We start from the raw sequence: 21022 nt of genomic DNA, 5'->3' as shown, positions 1-21022 counted from the left end.
AGCGACCCACGGCACTGGGAACAGCTAAACAGAAGTCCGTTCACACCTCTTACAGCTCTTGTTCCTGCTCAGGCAGGTGACATTGGGGCTGTTTACACCCTATCTACGTTTTCATGATTGTCTCTTATGATTATTTCCCTTTGTTTGGGCCATTTAGTTCCTTTGAGTCTTTATCTCTATGTTGCCTTCTGCAAATGACATTTGATCTGGGGTTTGCAATGAGGGAAAAAATAGGCTCCCTCATGTGGTCAAAGAAGCACGAGTGAATCGTGTGCATATGTGCTTCCTCTCAGCTTTAGGCCCCTCCCCAGCAATCCCAGAAATGACTGTTGGTGGGGGTATCCTGGAATCACTGAGGCTAGCATGTGACAGGAAGGTCTGGCCCACCTTTGTATGCTCTGAGTCACAGGTTATCTTCCTGCACACACTTTCCTTGCTGAGCTAGTTATTTGTTCCTCTGCTCTGTGCTTCTCCTTGGAGCTGAAGCTGAAGAGGCAGCAGCAGCAGCAGAGCCAGGCATCCCATAACTCTGTGCCACAAGGTGGCTGACATGTATCAGGATGGCTTTGACTTTGAGGCTGGTACTGTCTTGTAGTATGAGCTGTAACCTGCTCTGCCTGCAGTGAATGGTGCCACCTTTCTTGTTTCCCTCTGGGCAGGGCCACCTTTTTGGGTTGCTGATCTGAGGCCAGGTCTACACTACAACCTTTTGCTGGCATAGCTCTGATGGGGAAGGGTCTGATTTGTAACGGACAGAGCCAGCACAAGCCGCTAGTGTAGCTGCTGTTCTGCAGACAACACTGATCCATGCAGCTTATTTCACTCGAGGGGCTGGAGTCAAATACCCCGGTGCAGAGCACAGCTTTGCCAGCTGGGCTGTGTCCGCACTAGGAGTGCTTTGCCAGCAGAATATAGCAGTACAGTTGTACCAGAAACGTGCTCCTGGCCTCTGACTCTGTGTGGCAGACGCTGCTTCTCTTGGGCCACTTCTGCACCTAAATCCATGCAGTCTGGAGGAGCTCCTGAGCCTGGGGATTCCATCCCCCACAATGGCTGCACAGCCTCACTGCATTGTTTATGTGACCCACCGTCCTCAGGGGGAGCTGCTGGTAAAAGGCCTTTGTGCCACCGCCACATCTCCTGCCTGAGGTTTTCTGCCGTCTCCCCAGGCTCCTCCTGCACAGACCCTCAGCAGTCAGAGTTTGCTGAATCCCGCAATCAGCTGCTCACCTAGCAAACATTCATGAAGACAAGGGACCATGGATTCCGTGAAGCCACTGCCACCAGTCACAGTCCTGTTTCCTTGCAATCACTGTCAGCGAGAGGCAGGTCAGAGACCCTAGCTAGGACTCCTCTCCATACAGTAATTCAGTGTTGCCAACTCCACATAGCAGGAAGTCACCAGACAAACCCTGAAAAGTCGCTAGATGTTGCTGTTTAAGCATGCAAATAGAGTAAAAAATGTCACTAAACAAAATTTCCACAGAATTTTATATATAAATCCATTCCATGCTCTTCTCACTACATTCTGTTGCACACAAGTCAGTGTCATGTCTCAGTTGACCATGTCCAGGGGTTCTTGGGCTGAGATCACTGTAATCTGCAGGTGAGGAAGAAAAGTCTGTGGAGGCTAATTAAATAGTTTGTTAAAGCCAGGTGCACTTTGGTGAGAACAGCACATTAGCCAGGGCTTGATTTTTATGCAAATGTGTTCCTTCTTGCTGCTGCATAGTAGGTGGCACACCCTGTGATGCAGGGAAAAATGGCTAATGAAGTGGGCAGGATGGGGGAGGCAGGTTAGCCGGCGAGGAGAGCTGCACAGATGGAAGGTGGAGTGGGATCGCTGTGGGAGGGTGGGCGGAAGCATCGGGCAGTGGGTGGCACTGCACTGGCCGAACAGGGAGCTGGCAGTGTGGGGCCGAGGCAGGGCGGTGGGTGACCCATTCATTCTGTGACTGTGGCCCATGGCACTGTGCCGTGCTCGTAGGGCCCTGGTGCACTCACTGTGCTGTTCTCTTTGAACAGAAACCACGTGGGAGCGGCCGAGCAGCGTGCCTGGGACCCCCAGGAGCCCCGGGAGCCAGAAGAGTGCTGTGCCTGCAGGTACTGTTTCCTCGGCTGGGCCTGCCCTGGAGGTTTGCCCAGGCAGCCAGGAGGGTGAGGCATTTCCAGCTGGGAAAGGAGCTCAGCGTCCCCGTGCTCTGGCCTGACAGGCGCTTCCCAGCTCAGGCATGACTGGCGGGCTCCAGGGCAGTGGCTGGTGCCCCTCTCACCATGAGCACCTTCCCAGCCCTGAGCTACAGCTGATGTGGCTCTGCCCCCTGCAGAAAGCCAGCTCAGCTACAGCTGCTGCCCCAGGGGCAGGGCAGACCCGCGCAGCGGGAGGGAACAGAGGCCACAAGGCATGCAGGAGGGAGGCAGGGTAGGCGCAATCCCCACACAGGACGCAGCCTGGGTAACCCAGGCCTGCTGGATGTGGCGCTCTGTCTTCCTCTAGTGACAGCTAGACTAGCTAGGGATTGATGCTACAGCCTTGGCTAAGCAGTAGAGGCTCACACGTTAAGCTCCAGAGGGCCCAGGTTTGATCCCAGCCGCCACAAACCGAGGTCTGTCGACCTTACACCTGCATGGGGGAAAGGCCTTAGCCCAGCTCATTGAACATGCCAGCCCGCCAAGGAGCCATTCAGCAGTGTGAGAACCAAGGCGCGTGCCCTGCTTGGGGAAGCCCAGGACAAGCTCACAGCTCAGCAAATGCCACTGGGCAACAGCCCATCTCTTGGTGACAAGGCCTCTGTCAGCTACAGCATGTGTGGAGGGGAAGAGAGTGCTGCGTAGGGGAGGGAAGAGGAGCATTGCACAGGTGAGGGGAGCACTGCCCAGAGGAGCATCAAAGGAAGGGAGTGCTGCGTGGGGGAGGAGAGGAGTGTCAATGGGAAGGGAGTGCTGCGTGGGGGAGGAGAGGAAGAGAGGAGTGTCAATGGGAAGGGAGTGCTGCGTGGGGAAGGAGAGGAGGGAGGGGAGTGTCAATGGGAAGGGAGTGCTGCGTGGGGGAGGAGAGGAGGGAGGGGAGTGTCAATGGGAAGGGAGTGCTGCATGGGGGAGGAGAGGAGGGAGAGGAGTGTCAATAGGAAGGGAGTGCTGCGTGGGGGAGGAGAGGAGGGAGGGGAGTGTCAATGGGAAGGGAGTGCTGCGTGGGGGAGGAGAGGAAGAGAGGAGTGTCAATGGGAAGGGAGTGCTGCGTGGGGGAGGAGAGGAGGGAGGGGAATGTCAATGGGAAGGGAGTGCTGCGTGGGGGAGGAGAGGAGGAGGAGGGGAGTGTCAATGGGAAGGGAGTGCTGCGTGGGGGAGGAGAGGAGGAGGAGGGGAGTGTGAAAGGGAAGGGAGTGCTGCATGGGGGGAGGAGAGGAGGAGGGGAGTGTGAATGGGAAGGGAGTGCTGCATGGGGAGGAGGAGGAGGGAGGAGTGTGAAAGGGAAGGGAGTGCTGCGTGGGGGAGGAGAGGAGGAGGGGAGTGTCAATGGGAAGGGAGTGCTGCGTGGGGGAGAAGAGGAGGGAGGGGAGTGTCAATGGGAAGGGAGTGCTGCAGGGGGGGCGGAGAGGAGGGAGGGGAGTGTGAAAGGGAAGGGAGTGCTGCATGGGGGGAGGAGAGGAGGGAGGGGAGTGTCAATGGGAAGGGAGTGCTGCATGGGGGGAGGAGAGGAGGGAGGGGAGTGTCAATGGGAAGGGAGTGCTGCGTGGGGGAGGAGAGGAGGGGAGTGTCAATGGGAAGGGAGTGCTGCGTGGGGGAGGAGGGGAGTGTCAATGGGAAGGGAGTGCTGTATGGAGGAGGAGAGGAGGAGGGGAGTGTCAATGGGAAGGGAGTGCAGCATGGGGCAGGAGAGGAGGGAGAGGAGCATCAAAGGAAGGGAGTGCTGGTGGAGGAGGAGGGGAGTGTCAATGGGAAGGGAGTGCTGCCTGGGGGAGGAGAGGAGGGAGGGGAGTGTCAATGGGAAGGGAGTGCTGCATGGGGGAGGGGAGGAGAGGAGGGAGGGGAGTGTCAAAGGGAAGGGAGTGCTGCGTGGGGGAGGAGAGGAGGGAGGGGAATGTCAATGGGAAGGGAGTGCTGTATGGAGGAGGAGGGGAGTGTCAATGGGAAGGGAGTGCTGCGTGGGGGAGGAGAGGAGGGAGGGGAGTGTCAATGGGAAGGGAGTGCTGCGTGGGGGAGGAGAGGGGAGCAGTGCACACACGGGAGGAGAAGAGAGAAGTACCTTTCCTCTGGGCCTGGCTCCCACCCCTTCACAGTGAAGAAGACTGACAGTGCAGAGTGGGGAGCTCCTGGGGGCAGTGTGGGGAGTCCCTGCAGCGGCCAGGCTGTGCCCTGTTAGAGGGGGCAGGCCCACACGTAGCCCTACCACCCCCAGGGAAGGGTGAGTTACAGCAGCAAGCAGTCTGGTTCCCGGAGCCCCCATTCACAGTCCCCTTGTGTAGACTGCTGAAGAGCAGACAGGGGGTCTGGGCAGATGGTGGGCCCGGGGCAGTGCTATGCTTGGGTAGCTGTGACTCTGCTGAGCAGAAAGGGGAGCCCCACAATTCCCTCCCACACCAGGAACCAACTGAAGGGCACACAGCTCTGAGGAGGGGCTGAAAACAGGCAGAGCCATTGGATCATGTTATATCTTTCTCTGCTAGATTGAAGAGCTCATTATCAAATTTTTGTTCCCCATTATAGACTGTAATCAAGTCCCTCTTTACTCTTCTCTTTGTTAAACTAAATAGATTAATCTCCTGGAGTGTGTCACTCTAAGACATGTTTTCCAACTATTTAATCTTTCCTATGGCTCTACTCTGAACATTATCCAATTTATCAACCTCCTTCTTCAATTGTGGGCTCCAAAACTGGACCCAGGATCCCTGCACCAGTGCCAAATTCAGAGGTAACACAACCAATCTACTTCTGCTCGAGATTCCCTCGTTTGTACATCCAAGGATCCCCTTCTACAGATCTACACTAGCTGGGGATCTGGCCCATTGAGTCCAATGGAGCGATACCAATTTACCCCAGTTGAAGATCCGACCTTCACTTTGCCCGTAGATTCTGTGTTATGTGAGTGCGCCATGCAGGCCGTGTCGCTCCAGGGTGGGGGACAGTTTGAGGCTGCAGGTCAGATGTTTATTCGGCACTGATGAGGCCACATCTGGAGTATTGCATCCAGTTTTGGGCTCCTCACTACAGGAAGAATGTGGACAAATTGGAAAGAGTCCACTGGAGGGCAACAAAAATGATTAGGGGGCTGGGGCACATGATTTATGAGGAGAGGCTGAGGGAACTGGGATTATTTAGTCTGCAGAAGAGAAGAGTGAGGGTGGATTTGATAGCAGCCTTCAACTACCTGAAAGGGGGTTCCAAAGAGGAGGGAGCTCAGCTGTTCTCAGTGGTGGCAGATGACAGAACAAGGAGTAATGGTCTCAAGTTGCAGTGGGAGAGGTCTAAGTTGGATATTAGGAAAAAACTATTTCACTAGGAGGGTGGTGAAGCACTGGAATGGGTTACCTAGGGAGGTGGTGGAATCTCCTTCGTTAGCGGTTTTTAAGGCCTGGCTTGACAAAGCCCTGGCTGGGATATTTAGTTGAGGGGGTCCTGCTTTGAGCAGAGGATTGGATTAGATGAGCTCCTGAGGTCTCTTCCAACCCTAATCTTCTATGATTCTATGAAACACAGTAGAGCCCCACCTAGCCAGCCACCAGAATGGGCTCATTTAGTTCAGAGGGCTGCACTCCCAGTGCCCGTTTCCTGGCACCTTGGCCGTGAGCCCCAGAGCTGTCAGCACTGCACTGTCTGCAGCCCATGCTGACTGACCAGCTGCTCGCTAGCTGGTTGCAGTCTCAGCAGCAGAAGGGAGGTGAGACTTTCCTCACACTGACCAGCACAGGCAGGGGATCCGTAGAGCCACACCTCCCACCCAGACCCACTCACCCTTAGGCTCAGAGCAAGCAGGGCTAGTTTGCAAAGGTTTCAAATCCTGCGTTCTTCGTGGGAATGTAGGTGACTCAATTTGTCTCCTATATGCAGGGGACAGGCTCAGCCCTAGCACCTCCCCTACCTAATACCAGGGTTCACTCTTCAGGGCATGCAGCCCATGACTGGGAGAGAGAGCGGAGGGAGAGGAGTAGCTGGGGATCCAGTTTTTGGGCAGAGACTGGCCACAAGCACCCTGCTCCCAAGAGGGGTGGTTAGAAAGCAGCCAGCAGCAGAACTCCACTGAGGCAATGATGGTGGGGGAAGAAGGGGTGTTGTAAGTTCTTGAGCACCAAGTAATTTTATCCCCTAAAATACTAAAAATGTGGAGTGCAGATAAACAAGAAATGGTAGGGGCCAGATCTGATTGGCTATCTCAATGCCCACTTAAGGATGTGATGCCCTCTACTGTAGGCACATGGAGTTCCTCGCAGGCATTAGGGGAGGCACTGTGTGATGAAAGACAAGCAATATATTCCCAAAGGATTAACTGCCAACCTCCTGTAAGTAAGGAAAGGAAAGAAAGAAACAGATAAATAAACCTCAATCCAGACAGAACACAAGCAATCAGAAAACAAAGGTTCCTTCAGTTACATGTGTCTCTCTCAGAGAGCTGTCCTCAGAGATTCATAGAATCATAGAATCATAGAATCTCAGGGTTGGAAGGGACCTCAGGAGGTCATCTAGTCCAACCCCCTGCTCAAAGCAGGACCAAACCCAACTAAATCATCCCAGCCAGGGCTTTGTCAAGCCTGACCTTAAAAACCTCTAAGGAAGGAGATTCCACTACATCCCTAGGTAACCCATTCCAGTTCTTCACCACCCTACTAGTGAAAAAGTTTTTCCTAATATCCAACCTAAACCTCCCCCTCTGCAACTTGAGACCATTACTCCTTGTTCTGTCATCTTCTACCACTGAGAACAGTCTAGATCCATCCTCTTTCATTCTTCTCTTCTGCAGACTAAACAATCCCAGTTGACTCTCTCCAATTTATCCACATCCTTCTTGTAGTGTGGGGCCCAAAACTGGACACAGTACTCCAGATGAGGCCTCACCAGTGCTGAGTAGAGGGGAATGATCACATCCCTTGATCTGCTGGAAATGCCCCTACTTATACAACCCAAAATGCCATTAGCCTTCTTGGCAACAAGGGCACACTGTTGACTCATACTTAGCTTTTCGTCCACCGTAACCCCTAGGTCCTTTTCTGCAGAACTGCTACCCAGCCATTTGGTCCCTAGTCTGTAGCAGTGCATGGGATTCTTCCGTCCTAAGTGCAGGACTCTGCACTTGTCCTTGTTGAACCTCATCATATTTCTTTTGGCTCAATCCTCTAATTTGTCTAGGTCCCTCTGTATCCTATCCCTACCCTCCAGCGTATCAACCACTCCTCCGAGTTTAGTGTCATCTGCAAACTTGCTAAGGGTGCAGCCCTAGCACCTCCCCTACCTAATACCAGGGTTCCCTGCTCCCAAGAGGGGTGGTTAGAAAGCAGCCAGCAGCAGAACTCCACTGAGGCAATGATGGTGGGGGAAGAAGGGGTGTTGTAAGTTCTTGAGCACCAAGTAATTTTATCCCCTAAAATACTAAAAATGTGGAGTGCAGATAAACAAGAAATGGTAGGGGCCAGATCTGATTGGCTATCTCAATGCCCACTTAAGGATGTGATGCCCTCTACTGTAGGCACATGGAGTTCCTCGCAGGCATTAGGGGAGGCACTGTGTGATGAAAGACAAGCAATATATTCCCAAAGGATTAACTGCCAACCTCCTGTAAGTAAGGAAAGGAAAGAAAGAAACAGATAAATAAACCTCAATCCAGACAGAACACAAGCAATCAGAAAACAAAGGTTCCTTCAGTTCCTCCTTGTTGAACCTCATCATATTTCTTTTGGCTCAATCCTCTAATTTGTCTAGGTCCCTCTGTATCCTATCCCTACCCTCCAGCGTATCAACCACTCCTCCGAGTTTAGTGTCATCTGCAAACTTGCTAAGGGTGCAGTCCACACCATCCTCCAGATCGTTAATGAAGATATTGAACAAACCCGCCCCAGCCAAAACCGCCCCAGCACCCCCCTTGAGGCACTCCACTTGATAGACATGGAACCATTGATCACTACCCGCTGAGCCCGACCATCTAGCCAGTTTTCTATCCACCTTACCGTCCATTCATCCAGCCCAGACTTCTTTAACTTGCTGGCAAGAATACTGTAAATCCAGAAATAGCACATCCACTGCTTTCCCTCATCCACAGAGCCGGTTATCTCTCATAGAAGGCAATTAGGTTAGTCAGGCATGACTTGCCCTTGGTGAATCCATGCTGACTGTTCCTGATCACTTTCCCCTCCTTTAAGTGGTTCAGGATTGATTCCTTGAGGACCTGTTCCATGATTTTTCCAGGGACTGAGGTGAGACGGACTGGCCTGTAGTTCCCTGGATCTTCCTTCTTCCCTTTTTTAAAGATGGGCACTACATTAGCTTTTTTCCAGTCATCCGGGACCTCCCCCGATGGCCATGATTTTTCAAAGATAATGGCCAATGGCTCGTCCAGCTTTCCTAAATAGCCCCGAACTACTTCTTTCTCCACAGTAAATGGTCACCTCCTCCCCATACCGTGCTGCAGAGTGCAGCTGTCTGGGAGCTGACCTTGTCTGTGAAGCATCCTCTGTCACTAGGTTCCCTCCCTCATTCAGCAAGGGTCCCACACTTTCCTTGACTTTCTTCCTGTTGCTAACATACCTAAAGAAACCCTTCTTGTTACTCCTAACATCTCCGGCTAGCTGCAACTCCAAGCATGATTTGGCCTTCCTAATTTCACACCTGCATGCCTGAGCAATACTATTATATTCCTCCCTGATTATTTGTCCAATCTTCCACTTGCCATATTTACTTTTCTTCCTACACATCGGGATGGTTTGTTCCTGCAACCTCAATAAGGTTTCTTTGAAATACAGCCAGCTTATGTTATTCTCCCAGGGACCTTGCCCATCAGTTCCCTGAGGAGTCGGTCTGCTTTTCTGAAGTCCAGGGTGTCTGTTCTACTGCTTTCCCTTTTCCTTGTGTCAGGATCCTGAACTCGACCATCTCATGGTCACTGCCTCCCAGGTTCCCATCCACTATTGCTTCCTCTACTATTTCTTCCTCTTTGTGAGCAGCAGGTCACACTTTCCAGAAACTTCCTAGATTGTCTGTTGCTCTCCCAGCAGATATCGGGGTGATTAAAGTCACCCATGAGAACCAGGGCCTGTGATCTAGCAACTTCTGTTAGATTACACCTTGAAGAGTGGGCCTGGTCTGTGGGATGCTCTCCTCTGTGTAAGTTAGGACCAGAGTGCATTATTCCCCAACTCAGCAATGAGTCCTGACTCAGAGATGGGCACAGGGGCTTTGTCTAAGGGTCAGCGAATCCTGTTTGGTTTATCATGGATAATCTAAACAGTTGATAAATAGGCAGAGGTGTGTGACCTGAACTAAGTCCTATGAAATTGGATAAAGTTAATAAAAGAACCAATTCAAGGAGCAGTGTGGAGACAGGTAAATTAATAAATATTAAGAACTTTAAATTTCAATTAAATCTGTTTATCAAGGTTAGCTGCTGTCTTCTCTCCCGGTCTATGTGGTCTGAACAATCTGATGTTTAACAGGAGAAGCTTTTAGTACCCTAAATCACCATAGTATTTCCATATCCCATTAGAATTATTGCAAGAACAATTTTAATCTAAACCCTTGGCAGTGCTTTTGCAAACTCCATTTCACCAATAGTGCCGAGGTCTCTAAGATATCACCGTGTGCAGAAGCCGTGCTGGACTGAAAGTTACTTCTTGGTGTTGTGTTATAGCTTCTTTGTTCTTCTTGGTTGTCTTGCTGCTCTTTGTTTGCTTCTTGAGGTGTTGGCTTGGAGGTTTGATGAGAATACATTAACAGGCTGAGTTTGTGTGAGAATGAAGAGAGTGTAATCAAGAGAGTGTAAGTGTGGAAGCAGCAGAGTGTAAGTATGTGTAAGAGCATAAAACCATAATCAGAGAGGGTCTCTCTCACTTCAGAGGAATTATACTCCTCTCTTTCCATGATCTGACTGGAGCTGGACAGCACATCTCTTTCAAGGGCTTGACTGTAGTCAATTATCAGCCACTGTCACCTTTCATTGGCTCAACACCTTCATGGGCTGATTTTGGTCGTGTCTTCCATTCTAGGTATGCATGTGCAGCAGGGCTGTAACTCTTTTATTCGTTCCATTTTCTGAGCTATCCTATTAGTTCCATCAGGTTTTAACAGGAGTTTAAATTCTGTTTCAAATGAATACAAACATTGCTATTTCCTATATTTCAGCCCTTAACATCATTTTTAAATACAAATTATTCTTAAAGAGAGTCTTTAGACTTAAATGGTGATCAAATAAAACACTGTCTTTTCTTCTTAACTATCCGTGGAGAAGTTCTTCTTGTCTTCCTGAATTTGATAAGGAGTTGCTCAAGCCCTGGCAGATAACTAATTAATTTCCCAATGAATATAAATAATTTTATACCCAAGTGGCTTCTTATATTAGTTCTCAGTTCTAGCAAGGTCATTTGATTCCATATTTGTACAGAAAACATCTCACTAGTCATATAACAATGGTATCGGGTAGTTATTGTATGGAGTGATTGAATTTAAATACAAAACATTTGCAAATAAACATCTCAAACAAAGCTTATTTCATCTTAAGTATTTGAAAGACAACTCAAAGGTTCACCTTCGAGAGAAAACACGAGTTAGAAGTAATCAGTCTTCTGTAAAACATTTCCCAACCATAAATGTTCCTAAAGTTTGAAGAATGAAGGCTTTAGAAAACATATCAATCAGTTTCAGTGAGGATATTTCTAGAATTCTTTGTGTGGGTTTAAAACTAAAGGTTTTTCTCTTTGCAAAGAGGAAGGGTGAATATGGTACTTTATGGCTTTGTTTATGACTCTGGTTGCACATCTTAAGCATCACTCATCTTTGTAATATCCTGAATAAACCAAATCTCTTTACAACTTGTTTGGGTTTTTTTTAAGATAAAGTACAAGTGTATGCCAGCCTTGTGTTTTTCACAAGGAGAGGTGTCTTATTCTCAGAGAAGACTCTCTTTGTTAGTTTGTCTTTTGACCAATTGTTCCTAGATTTGCAGCCTGCAATTTATAGGTAGAGCCTTGCGCGGATACAGAAATGTGTATCTGCAGCCAATCCGCTAACCGCAAAAATTATCTGTGGATATTCACATCCAGAGATTTGCAGAGTTCTACACTGAGGATCAGGCTGAGGCTCCGAGGCATCCCCTCTGCCGGAGCCCAGTCAGGGAGAGCCACAGTGGCAGCTTTTGGGACCCTCCACCTGTCCTGGGTGGGGCGCCCAAGCAGCCCCTCGCCAAGTGTCCCAAGCTCAGAGCCTGAGCAGCCTCCAGCCCGTGTTCCTGCCCCCCGGTCCACCGCCCAGGATCCGTGTCAGAACCCTACTGTGTATTTGCATCCACGCTGCTATCTGTAGTAATGGTCTGTGGATATCCACAGATATAAAGTGGATACCTGCAGATTTGCAGGGCTCTATTTATAGAACATTTACAATTTGCAATTAAAGATTCCTATGAAAGGCACAAAACCAATAACGATCACGTAAGTAACTCTTTCCAACCTGGCTAGGATCTTGCCTCTTTGTGTTTGCCTGTCTGGTCTATTCAGATTGTAATCTCTTTGGGGCAGGGGCAGTCTGCTTCCCCGTGTGTCCTGTGCACAGCACAAAGGAGTCCTGACCTCACTCCATGTGCTCCCAGAACATAAACAGTGACTCATTTCTAAGAAAGCAGCAAAGAGTCTTGTGGCACCTTATAGACTAACAGACGTTTCGGAGCATGAGCTTTCGTGGGTGAATACCCACTTCGTCGGATGCATGTAGTGGAAATTTCCAGGGGCAGGTATATATATGAGCAAGCAAGAAGCAGGCTAGAGATAACGAGGTTAGTTCAATCAGGGAGGATGAGGCCCTCTTCTAGCAGCTGAGGTGTGAAAAACAAGAGAGGAGAAACTGGTTTTATGGTTGGCAAGCCATTCACAGTCTTTGTTTAATCCTGAGCTGATGGTGTCAAATTTGCAGATGAACTGAAGCTCAGCAGTTTCTCTCTGAAGTCTGGTCCTGAAGTTTTTTTGCTGCAGGATGGCCACCTTAAGATCTGCTGTTGTGTGGCCAGGGAGGTTGAAGTGTTCTCCTACAGGTTTTTGTATATTGTCATTTCTAAGAGCACAACAACACAGCACTGCAGGTTTCTCTCTCCCAACACCCCTCCCTCACTTCTACGGCCTTACACTGTTCCAGTTTAGGTGCCACTTTGAGCTCCGTGGCGGCTCATACCATCAGCCTGACAGGGTAATGGCAGAGCTCTAATAGCCCTGCAGCTGCCTGCCTGACATTCAGTTTCCCAGGAACCCTCCAGTGAGTCACAGCCCAGGGGAACAGCCATTAGCAGTAGAAATGGCTGTTTCCATAAACACCTTCTGGAGCAATCATCCAGCATCTGGTGGAGCCAGGAGCAGATGCTGAGGGCTATGTACATGGATTCCTCCCTCACTTGGGACAGGATCAGTGTCCTCTATCCCCATTTCTCAGGATCTATGCAACAGGCAGCTGCTGACATCCATCCCTTAGGGAGACATTCAGATTTGGGCATGGACCCAAGCTAAATGCTCTGAAAAGGAGGATCTGGGATGTATGAGCCCATGAAAACTGAGGGTGCAGAAGTCCTTTGCACTCATTATTTGTTGTGAGGACTGGTTTCTGCTTTATGCGTAGGAGTCGGCTTTTCAAGGAGCAGATGCAGTATCCAGCCCCAAGCAGCCACAAGTCAGGCTTGAGAAAATCAAGGAACGGGCTTTCAAATCGTGCAGTTTTAAAATATAATCAGCGTTGGATTGTTGTCCTTTGCCTCTGGTTTTCAGGGTGCTGGTTTGTGGAACAGAAGGGGAAATAGTATCTGCCACATGGGGGGACGAAGTAGGCTGTTGGGAATTGATTCAAGTTCTAGGGCGTCTCTCATAGACCCTTTCTACAGCCGTCTAACTCTGCTGACTTCAGCCTGCCTCGGAGCAGTGAGAGGAGGCCTGGGCCCAGAGGCTAGCCACACTACTGGGTTCTGGGTTGGCATTGCCCCGTCCAATTCTATCGAGTCAGGCCCATGCCTGTTTAGAGATCTGTTCAGTTCAGGCACTTCTGGGGTAAGACGGCATGTAGGGAAGGGAAGTATCCTGTTACAGGGTTCTGTGAGTTTACCTTTATGATAAATAAAGTGACCAAGAACCATTGAAAGTCTGTATTTAAGTATTTGCTGCCTAGAGCAGCCCTTCTAACCTCCTCTGTGTGTTCCTTACAGCGAATGGATATCACACCCCTGTGACGCCCATGCATCAAATGGAGCCTGGTCATATGAGTCTCCGAAAACCCAGCGGGGACCCACAGGTAGGTTTTGGGGAACATTTTGAGCACGAGTGTAAAGGACTAGGGTAGTTTGTGAGCCCTTCAGTGACACTCACAGTGAGCATGCTTTAGAAGCCGCCAGAACCCTGTCAGAGCCGCAGTGTGTATGGAGCTGGGCCAGGCATGTTTGTGTATAGGCAGCAAACAGTGGAACCCCACTGTACCATGTACCGTGAAAAAACTCGTACAGATACAGACAGACATCATCTTCCTTTCCAAATGTGAACAGATGGACATCATACCAAAAGGACTAAAGGTAAACGGCTGCTACTCTGAAAACTGTATCGTGTGGTTTCCTCATGGTGCTTTGTTGTGAAAAGAGTGATAGACACAAGGAGGCCTTTTGATGTTGAATGATAGGATAGCGATGTGCTAGCAGCGATCCACTAAGTCTCTCCTATAGAGATTGTGGTACAAAAGCTAAGCCTGAAAATGCATTTAAATGGCTTTACCACCCAGTAGCCATGTGTCAAATGAGGGCATCATTGCTATGGTTACAGTTACACCCCCCTTTTAAACTTCAGTGAGTTACTGATAACCCCCCAAAACGTTTAGTATCATCTTCAAATGCAGGCCCCAATCCTGCAAGCATACACATGCTTAACTTTACTCCCTGAGTAATCTGACTGAAGCCAATGGCACTACTCATCTGCATAAAATTAAGTATGTGAATAAATATTTGCATAAATATGTCTGAAATGGTTGACTTTTCATAAGCCCGCAGCAATTCACATTTCACCTACCTTACTTTCCAATATAGCCTTAAGCCATCTATAAATACTTGCACATAAAACACCTCACAAATCTACCTCTCTGTTCCTGACCTCTTGCTCTTGTGTGGCAGACACCTTCTCTTGGATGCCCTGTAGTCCACTCAGTCTGGCAAAAACGCCACTCCTCAGTTCCCCTTAAAGTCCCCTCCTTCATGTCCCGTCAGTGTCATCCTTGACTCTTCCCCCCTCCATAATCACTCACAGACAGGCTACCGAAGGAAAACCCTGGCTTCACTCCCACTTTGAACCCAGTCTATAGTCTGCTGGCTTGGTTGGCTCTAACTGTGTCTTGCGTCCATACGATTTGGGAACTGGTTTTTAACAGGAGTTGTGGGTGATTCTAAAACCAGCCATGGTGAGTACTTTCTGAGGCAGCTGACCATGTGTCACTGTGGCCCAAGGCCTGGGCTGACACAGCAATATGCCCTTAAGCTGGTTCAGCATGCTGACATTCTGCAGTTTGGCTGGTCTTCAGAGGTGAAAGTAAGCTGGTCTGGTCCGGTATGGTGTACCGGCAAGAGCCAGTACACCGTGCTGGACCGCACCGGCTTCCACAGCAGGGACTGAAAGGGCTCTGGGCTCCCCGCCTTTAAATCCCGGCCGCAGCTCCAGCGGTCGGGCTGGGGCCGGGATTTAAAGGGCTCAGAGCTCCCAGCGGCTGCGGGCAGCCCAGAGCCCTTTAAAAACTGGCCATGGCTGAGATTTAAAGGGCTCAGAGCTCCCCGCCACTGCGGGCAGCCCAGAGCCCTTTGAATCCTGGCCACAGCTCTGGCGGCCAGGCTGGGGCCAGGATTTAAAGGGCTTGGGGCTCCCCTCAGCAGTAGGAGCCCTGGGCCCTTTAAATCCCTGCCCCAGCCCCGCAAAGCTCGGGGTTTCCCCCGGCGGCCAGAGCCCCGGACCCTTTAATTTGCCCCTGAGCCCCGGGGGCTCCCAGCTACCTCTGCAGCTGAGAGACCCTGGTTGATTTAAAGGCCTGGGTCTCCCAGCCACAGCTGGTGTCTCAGGGCCTTTAAATCTTGAGGCCACGCCTCTTCCGGATGAGGCCATGCCCCACTCAGGACTCCAGGAGTACCGGTAAGTCCTGTAAGTTACTTTCACCCCTGCTGGTCCTCCTTCCTCCCAACTCTGTGCCATAAGCATCCCCGAGTTCTTTGCCCCATGTACTTTTGATGCCATGTATGTTCTTGGAGCATGAGGGAAGGATACTGCCCAGTATTCCCAGAATGCACCTTGACAGACATGATTAACAGCAACAAAGAGTCCTGTGGCACCTTAAAGACTAACAGATATATTGGAGGATAAGCTTTCGTGGGTGAATACCCACTTCGTCAGACGCATGTAATGGAAATTGCCAGAGACAGGTGTAAATATGCAGGCAAGAATCAGTCTGGAGATAGTGAGGTTAGTTCAATCAGGGAGGGTGAGGCTCTCTTCTAGCAGTTGAGGTGTGAACACCCAGGGAGGAGAATCTGCTTTTGTAGTTGGCTAGCCATTCACAGTCTTTGTTTAATCCTGAGCTGATGGTGTCAAATTTGTAAATGAACTGAAGCTCAGCAGTTTCTCTTTGAAGTCTGGTCCTGAAGTTTTTTTGCTGTAAGATGGCTACCTTTACATCTGCTATTGTGTGGCCAGGGAGGTTGAAGTGTTCTCCTACAGGTTTTTGTATATTGCTATTCCTAATATCTGATTTGTGTCCATTTATCCCTTATGAGTAAACTGGATGACTAGTGCAAACTAGGGCAGTTAATTAATCACAGTTTACTCACATGATTAACTAAAAAAAATTGTGATTAATTGCACTGTTAAACAGTAGAATACCAATTGAAATGTATTAAATATTTTTGGATATTTTTCTACATTTTCAAATATATTGATTGCAATTACAACACAGAATACAAAGTGTACAGTGCTCACTTTATATAATTTTTATAAGAAATATTTGAACTGTAAAAATGATAAAAATAGTATTTTTCAATTCACCTTATACAAGTACTGTAGTGCAATCTCTTATTATGAAAGTGCAACTTACAAATGTAGATTTTTTTTGTTACATAACTACACTCAAAAACAAAACAATGTAAAACTTTAGAGCCTACAAGTCCACTCAACTCTACTTGTTGCTCAGTTTGTTTACATTTACAGGGGATAATGCTCAGGGCCGGCTTTATGAAGGGCAGGGCCCAATTTTAATACCTGACGGTGGGGCGGGGCTTTGGCGGAGGGGGATCCGCTCTGGGTCTTCCGCGGCACTGAAGGACTCCCCGCCGCCGAAATGCCACCAAAGACCTCGGAGCGGACCCCTCCGCCACTGAAATGCAGCCGAAGCCCCAGACTGCTGCCGGGTATTCAGATCAGGCCCTGCCCTTCATAAAGCTGGACTATGGTCGGGTAAGTAAACAAAAAAAATTTAAAAGGCACCTAAGGCATGGGGCTCTAGCGTGGGGCCCTCTTAGGCGCAGGGCCCGATTCAGGGGAATCGGGTTAATTGGCCTAAAGCCAGCCCTGATAATTCTGCCCACTTCTTATTTACAATGTCACCTGAAAGTGAGAACAGGTGTTTGCATGGAACTGTTGTAGCCGATATCACAAGATATTTATATGCAGATGTGCTAAAGATTTATATGCCTCTTCATGCTTCGGCCATTGTTCCAGAGGACATGCTTCCATGCTGATGACTCGTTAAATTTAATTAATGGATTATTTTTTGTGACTGAACTCCTTGGGGGAGAATTATGTCTCCTGCTCTATTTTACCCACGTTCTGACATATATTTCATGTTGTAGCAGTCTCGGATGATGGTCCAGTACATGTTGTTCATTTTAAGAACACTTTCACTGCAAATTTGATAAAATGCAAAGAAGGTACCAATGTGAGATTTCTAGAGATAGCTACAGCACTCAACCCAAGGTTTAAGAATCTGATGTGCCTTCCAAAATCTGAGAGGGACAAGGTGTGGAACATGCTTTCAGAAGTCTTTAAAAGAGCAACATTCTGATGTGGAAATTACAGGACCTGAACAACCAGAAAAGAAAATCATCCTTCTGCAGGTGGCATCTGACTCAGATGATGAAAATGAACATTCGTCGGTCCGCTCTGCTTTGGATTGTTATCGAGCAGAACCCATCATCAGCGTGGATGCATGTCCCCTGGAATGGTGGTTGAAGCATTAAGGGACATGTAAATCTTTAATGCAACTAGGATGTAAATACCTTGTGACACCGGCTACAACAGTGCCATGCAAACCCCTGTTCTCACTTTCAGGTGAGATAAACAAGAAACAAGGAGCGTTATCTTCTGCAAATGTAAACAAACTTGTTTGAGCGATTGGCTGAATAAAAAGTAGGACTAATTGGACTTGTAGGCTCTCAAGTTTTACATTGTTTTATTTTTGAATGCAGGTTTTTGGTTTTTTTTTTTTTACATAATTCTATATATTTAAGTTCAACATTCATGATAAAGGGATCACACTACAGTACTTGTAGGAGGTGATTTGAAAAATACTATTTCTTTTGTTTTTTACAGTGCAAATATTTGTAATAAAAAATAAATATAAAGAGAGCACTGTAAACCTGGTATTCTGTGTTGTAATTGAAATCAGTATATTTGAAAATGTAGAAAACATCCAAAATATTTAAATAAATGGTATTCTATTATTAACAGCACAATTAATCACAATTAGTGTTTTTAATCGCTTGAGAGTCCTAGTGCAACCACACAATCCTCTCACTTGACCTAGTTACAAACTGATCACAAAACACTTTTCACTGGTCTGCTTGTATGGATGAGCGCTGGTTACCATTTCTTCTAGGACAGCACAAAACTCCCTCTCTTTCTGCTAGTTACTACTGCCAAAAAAGGGCAGCAGCTGTAGCAAAGCTGAGGTATTCTAGGCCAGCACTTAGCAAAATCTGAAACTTTAGCTCTATTTAACCCCTTTTTTTGTTTGTTTGTTTGTTTGGTTAAACATTTTTCATAGTTTCATAGTGTTTAAGTCCAAACAAATCTGGGTCTCCCCAGGGAACCCCCACCCTCTATGCCCACCTTGCCTCAGCCTATGGGCTACTGGCAGTCACCATCTAGCCCCCTTTCACTAAGGGCCTACTGCAGTCTGTATAAGCCGGTCATCATAGGCAAGGGAGGTTTTGACTTGCTGCCTTTCCTTGCAACCCGGTACCTCCAGGGGCCTTGTACAAGGCCCTGCAGCCTGAGGAGTTGCTGGCCTGGAGCTCCCCAGCTCCTCTGGCCTTTCCCTGCTTCACTCCAGTACCCTTTAGCACTCAGGCAGCAAGGTCTATCTCCCGCCTCAGCTAGAGGGAGACTGCTTGCTCCCGGCCCACTACCCTCTTATAAGGGCCACTGGGCCCTTAAGCCAGCCTCAGCCTGATTGGGGCATGGCCCAGCTGCTGCTGCTTTCTCCCAGCCACAGCCCTCCCCAGGGCTACTTTTAACCCCTCCCGGGCAGGAGCAGGCGATCACCCCACTACAAGGAGAACTCATGAATTCAAAGACTACCATGAACCAGGGACCACCATGACCATCCAGCCCAATCCCATCCACCCAGGTTGTAAAATTTCTCCCTCAGGCTGGATTCAAGCCCCTCTTTCACAAAGTTATTTAATCTAATTTTAAAAACTACAAGTGGCAGTGAACCCACCACCTCCCCTGCTAAGCTGTTCCAATGTTTAATCACTGCTAGGAAATTGCATCTTGTTTCAAGGCTGAATTTGTCAAACTTCCATTACCAGCCATTTAATCTTTTTAGGTCTTTCTCATCAAGGCTGAAAACACCCCACTCTCAGATCTCTGTTCCATGATGTGTCAGTGCCTAGACACAGTGATCATGGCAGGTCTCAATCTTCTCTTCAATAAGCTGAGTAAATGGAGCTCCTTAAGCCTCACCTAGAAAATCTTGTTTCCCAGCTCCTGGATCATTTGGCAGCCCTCCTTTGACCTTGCTCAGAACTTCCAATCCTTCCTGCAGTGTGGACACCAGAACTGGACACAGTATCCTAGTAGTGGTCCTACTAATGGTCTGTCCACAAGCAAGATTATTTTCCTTTAATATTCCCCTTTTCATACATTAGCCCTTTTTGCAACAGCATTGCACTGAGAGCTCATGTTGAGGTGATTGTTTGCAGTGTCCTAAGTCTAAGTCGGTACAGCACACAGCACAAGGCCCTGCTCGGGATCAGGGCCTGTGGGCATTACTAGAATAGAGAATTAGTTGAATTCTCCAAAGTGACACATCTCCTCAGGATCAGTTCAGAGCTTGGCCTTGTGGGCAGTACCATGGGGCACAGCAGGTTCAGTGGCTCTGGGGGGCTGCACAGGTACAGTGCTTCAGTGGATGGGCACAGTGCTCAGTGGATGGATGTAGAGGGTACAGTGGCAGTGGTGGCACAGTGGAGGGGCCCAGCCAGGAAGGGGCCCAGGGCTCAGTGGAGGGTGCAGGGGCTTAGTGGAGGGGCACAGTGGGGAATGGGTACCAGGGCTCAGTGGAGGGGTACAGGGGCTTAGTGGAGGGGGCTGGGGGCACAGTGGAAGGGTGCAGTGGCTTAGTGGAGGGGTGCAGCAGGGAAGGGGCACTGGGGCTCAGTGGAGGAGGGTGGTGGCTCAGGGGGTCCTGAGCTCCTGCCCGGCCTCCCCCTCGTCCCCGCATTGCTCCCCTGCCCACTGCCCTGTCTTTCTCGGCCAGACACTGACACCTTTCAGTGATTCACTGCGCAGCTCGGGCCAAGCACACTCACACACCCTCCCACCATGGAGCGCATGCTAATGATGCCTCTTTCCTCTCTCTGCAGAGTCCGGGGTCGCCGCGCGTGCCCAGGAGGCTGGCCAGGGAGAGCTCACGGACGGTAAGTACAGCCAGGACAGCCAGCAGCGCTGCAGGCAGGGGGTGAGGCCTGGACAGTGATCCCTGCCGCTGTGCCGAGGGCCAGCAGTATGTGGGCCAGCTTCTGGGGCAGGGCAGAGCAGCCTGGGATGGCAAAGAAAGCCCCCGGCGGGTGGGGTGGTCCTGGGGCAGCCAGTCAAACCAGAGGGCACATTTCTAAAGCTCGGTCTGGGGGCTCCCTGCTCTGTTTTTAAGGGGCACTGAAGAAAAAACAACTTTAACAAAACAGCCTGGGTCAAACATGTCAAGCCAGTTCTTAGCAAAGTGGCCACATCACAAAAATGGAGTTGACACTAATTGCAATCCTGTGCATACTGCCAACAGAGGGCCCTGAGTCTCAATGAGCAATAGACATTGAACTGCTTGGAGCCCTAGCAGGGCTCCAGGCAGAGGTGAGGAACATTGGTAGCAAAGCCTGTTCTGCCTGTGTAGAACCTGTTCTGTGAATGAATGGAAATCTTCATTCTTCCAGGCTACCAGGGCAGCATCTTTCACCGGCACTGAAGGTCACACCCCGAAAAACAATACAAATCAAAGTGATACAATTTCACAAGAGATATCTGTGCCCTGAAATATCATCCATACTTATTGTGTGAGGACTTCTGCCAAGAGTGGCCCATGTGGCTTTCATTCTCTACCCATTTTCTGCCATTATATATGCTTTTAAGCATGTACATGCACTGAATTCCCCAGACTTAGAAGAAAAAGAGTGATTCCTTTCTAGCAGTGACAGAGGTGAAATGGACCCTTTCCTTTGCTTCCAAGTTTGTTGGTTTTGTCAGATAAAGTTAAGGCTCACAATAATTGGATGCATCTGCTGCTGCTCTGAGATTTGGAAACTGATTAGTTAATCTGTATGTTACATAGTGGCAGAAAACTG

The 21022-nt window shown here is 49.1% G+C and overlaps 1 protein-coding gene across 9 annotated transcripts in view; it reads left to right on the top strand.

The window, feature by feature from the left end:
- Positions 1 to 21022, top strand: part of GAS7 (growth arrest specific 7) — a 222686-nt gene that overhangs the window by 140144 nt on the left and 61520 nt on the right. For 7 of the 9 annotated variants that reach the window (XM_039501438.1, XM_039501439.1, XM_039501442.1 and 4 more), the window contains 3 exons: positions 2026 to 2103; positions 13373 to 13458; positions 20051 to 20104. In XM_039501438.1, the coding sequence (XP_039357372.1) occupies positions 2026 to 2103; positions 13373 to 13458; positions 20051 to 20104 (218 nt within the window). The remainder of the gene's footprint in view (positions 1 to 2025; positions 2104 to 13372; positions 13459 to 20050; positions 20105 to 21022) is intronic. The other 2 variants (XM_039501440.1, XM_039501447.1) reach the window with 1 other exon arrangement.

The sequence above is a fragment of the Mauremys reevesii genome, linkage group 15, assembly GCF_016161935.1.
Source record: "Mauremys reevesii isolate NIE-2019 linkage group 15, ASM1616193v1, whole genome shotgun sequence".
NCBI lineage: Eukaryota > Metazoa > Chordata > Testudines > Geoemydidae > Mauremys > Mauremys reevesii.
The sequence above is the reverse complement of the archived record's forward strand: the minus strand, read 5'-3'. Positions and strand labels throughout refer to the sequence as shown.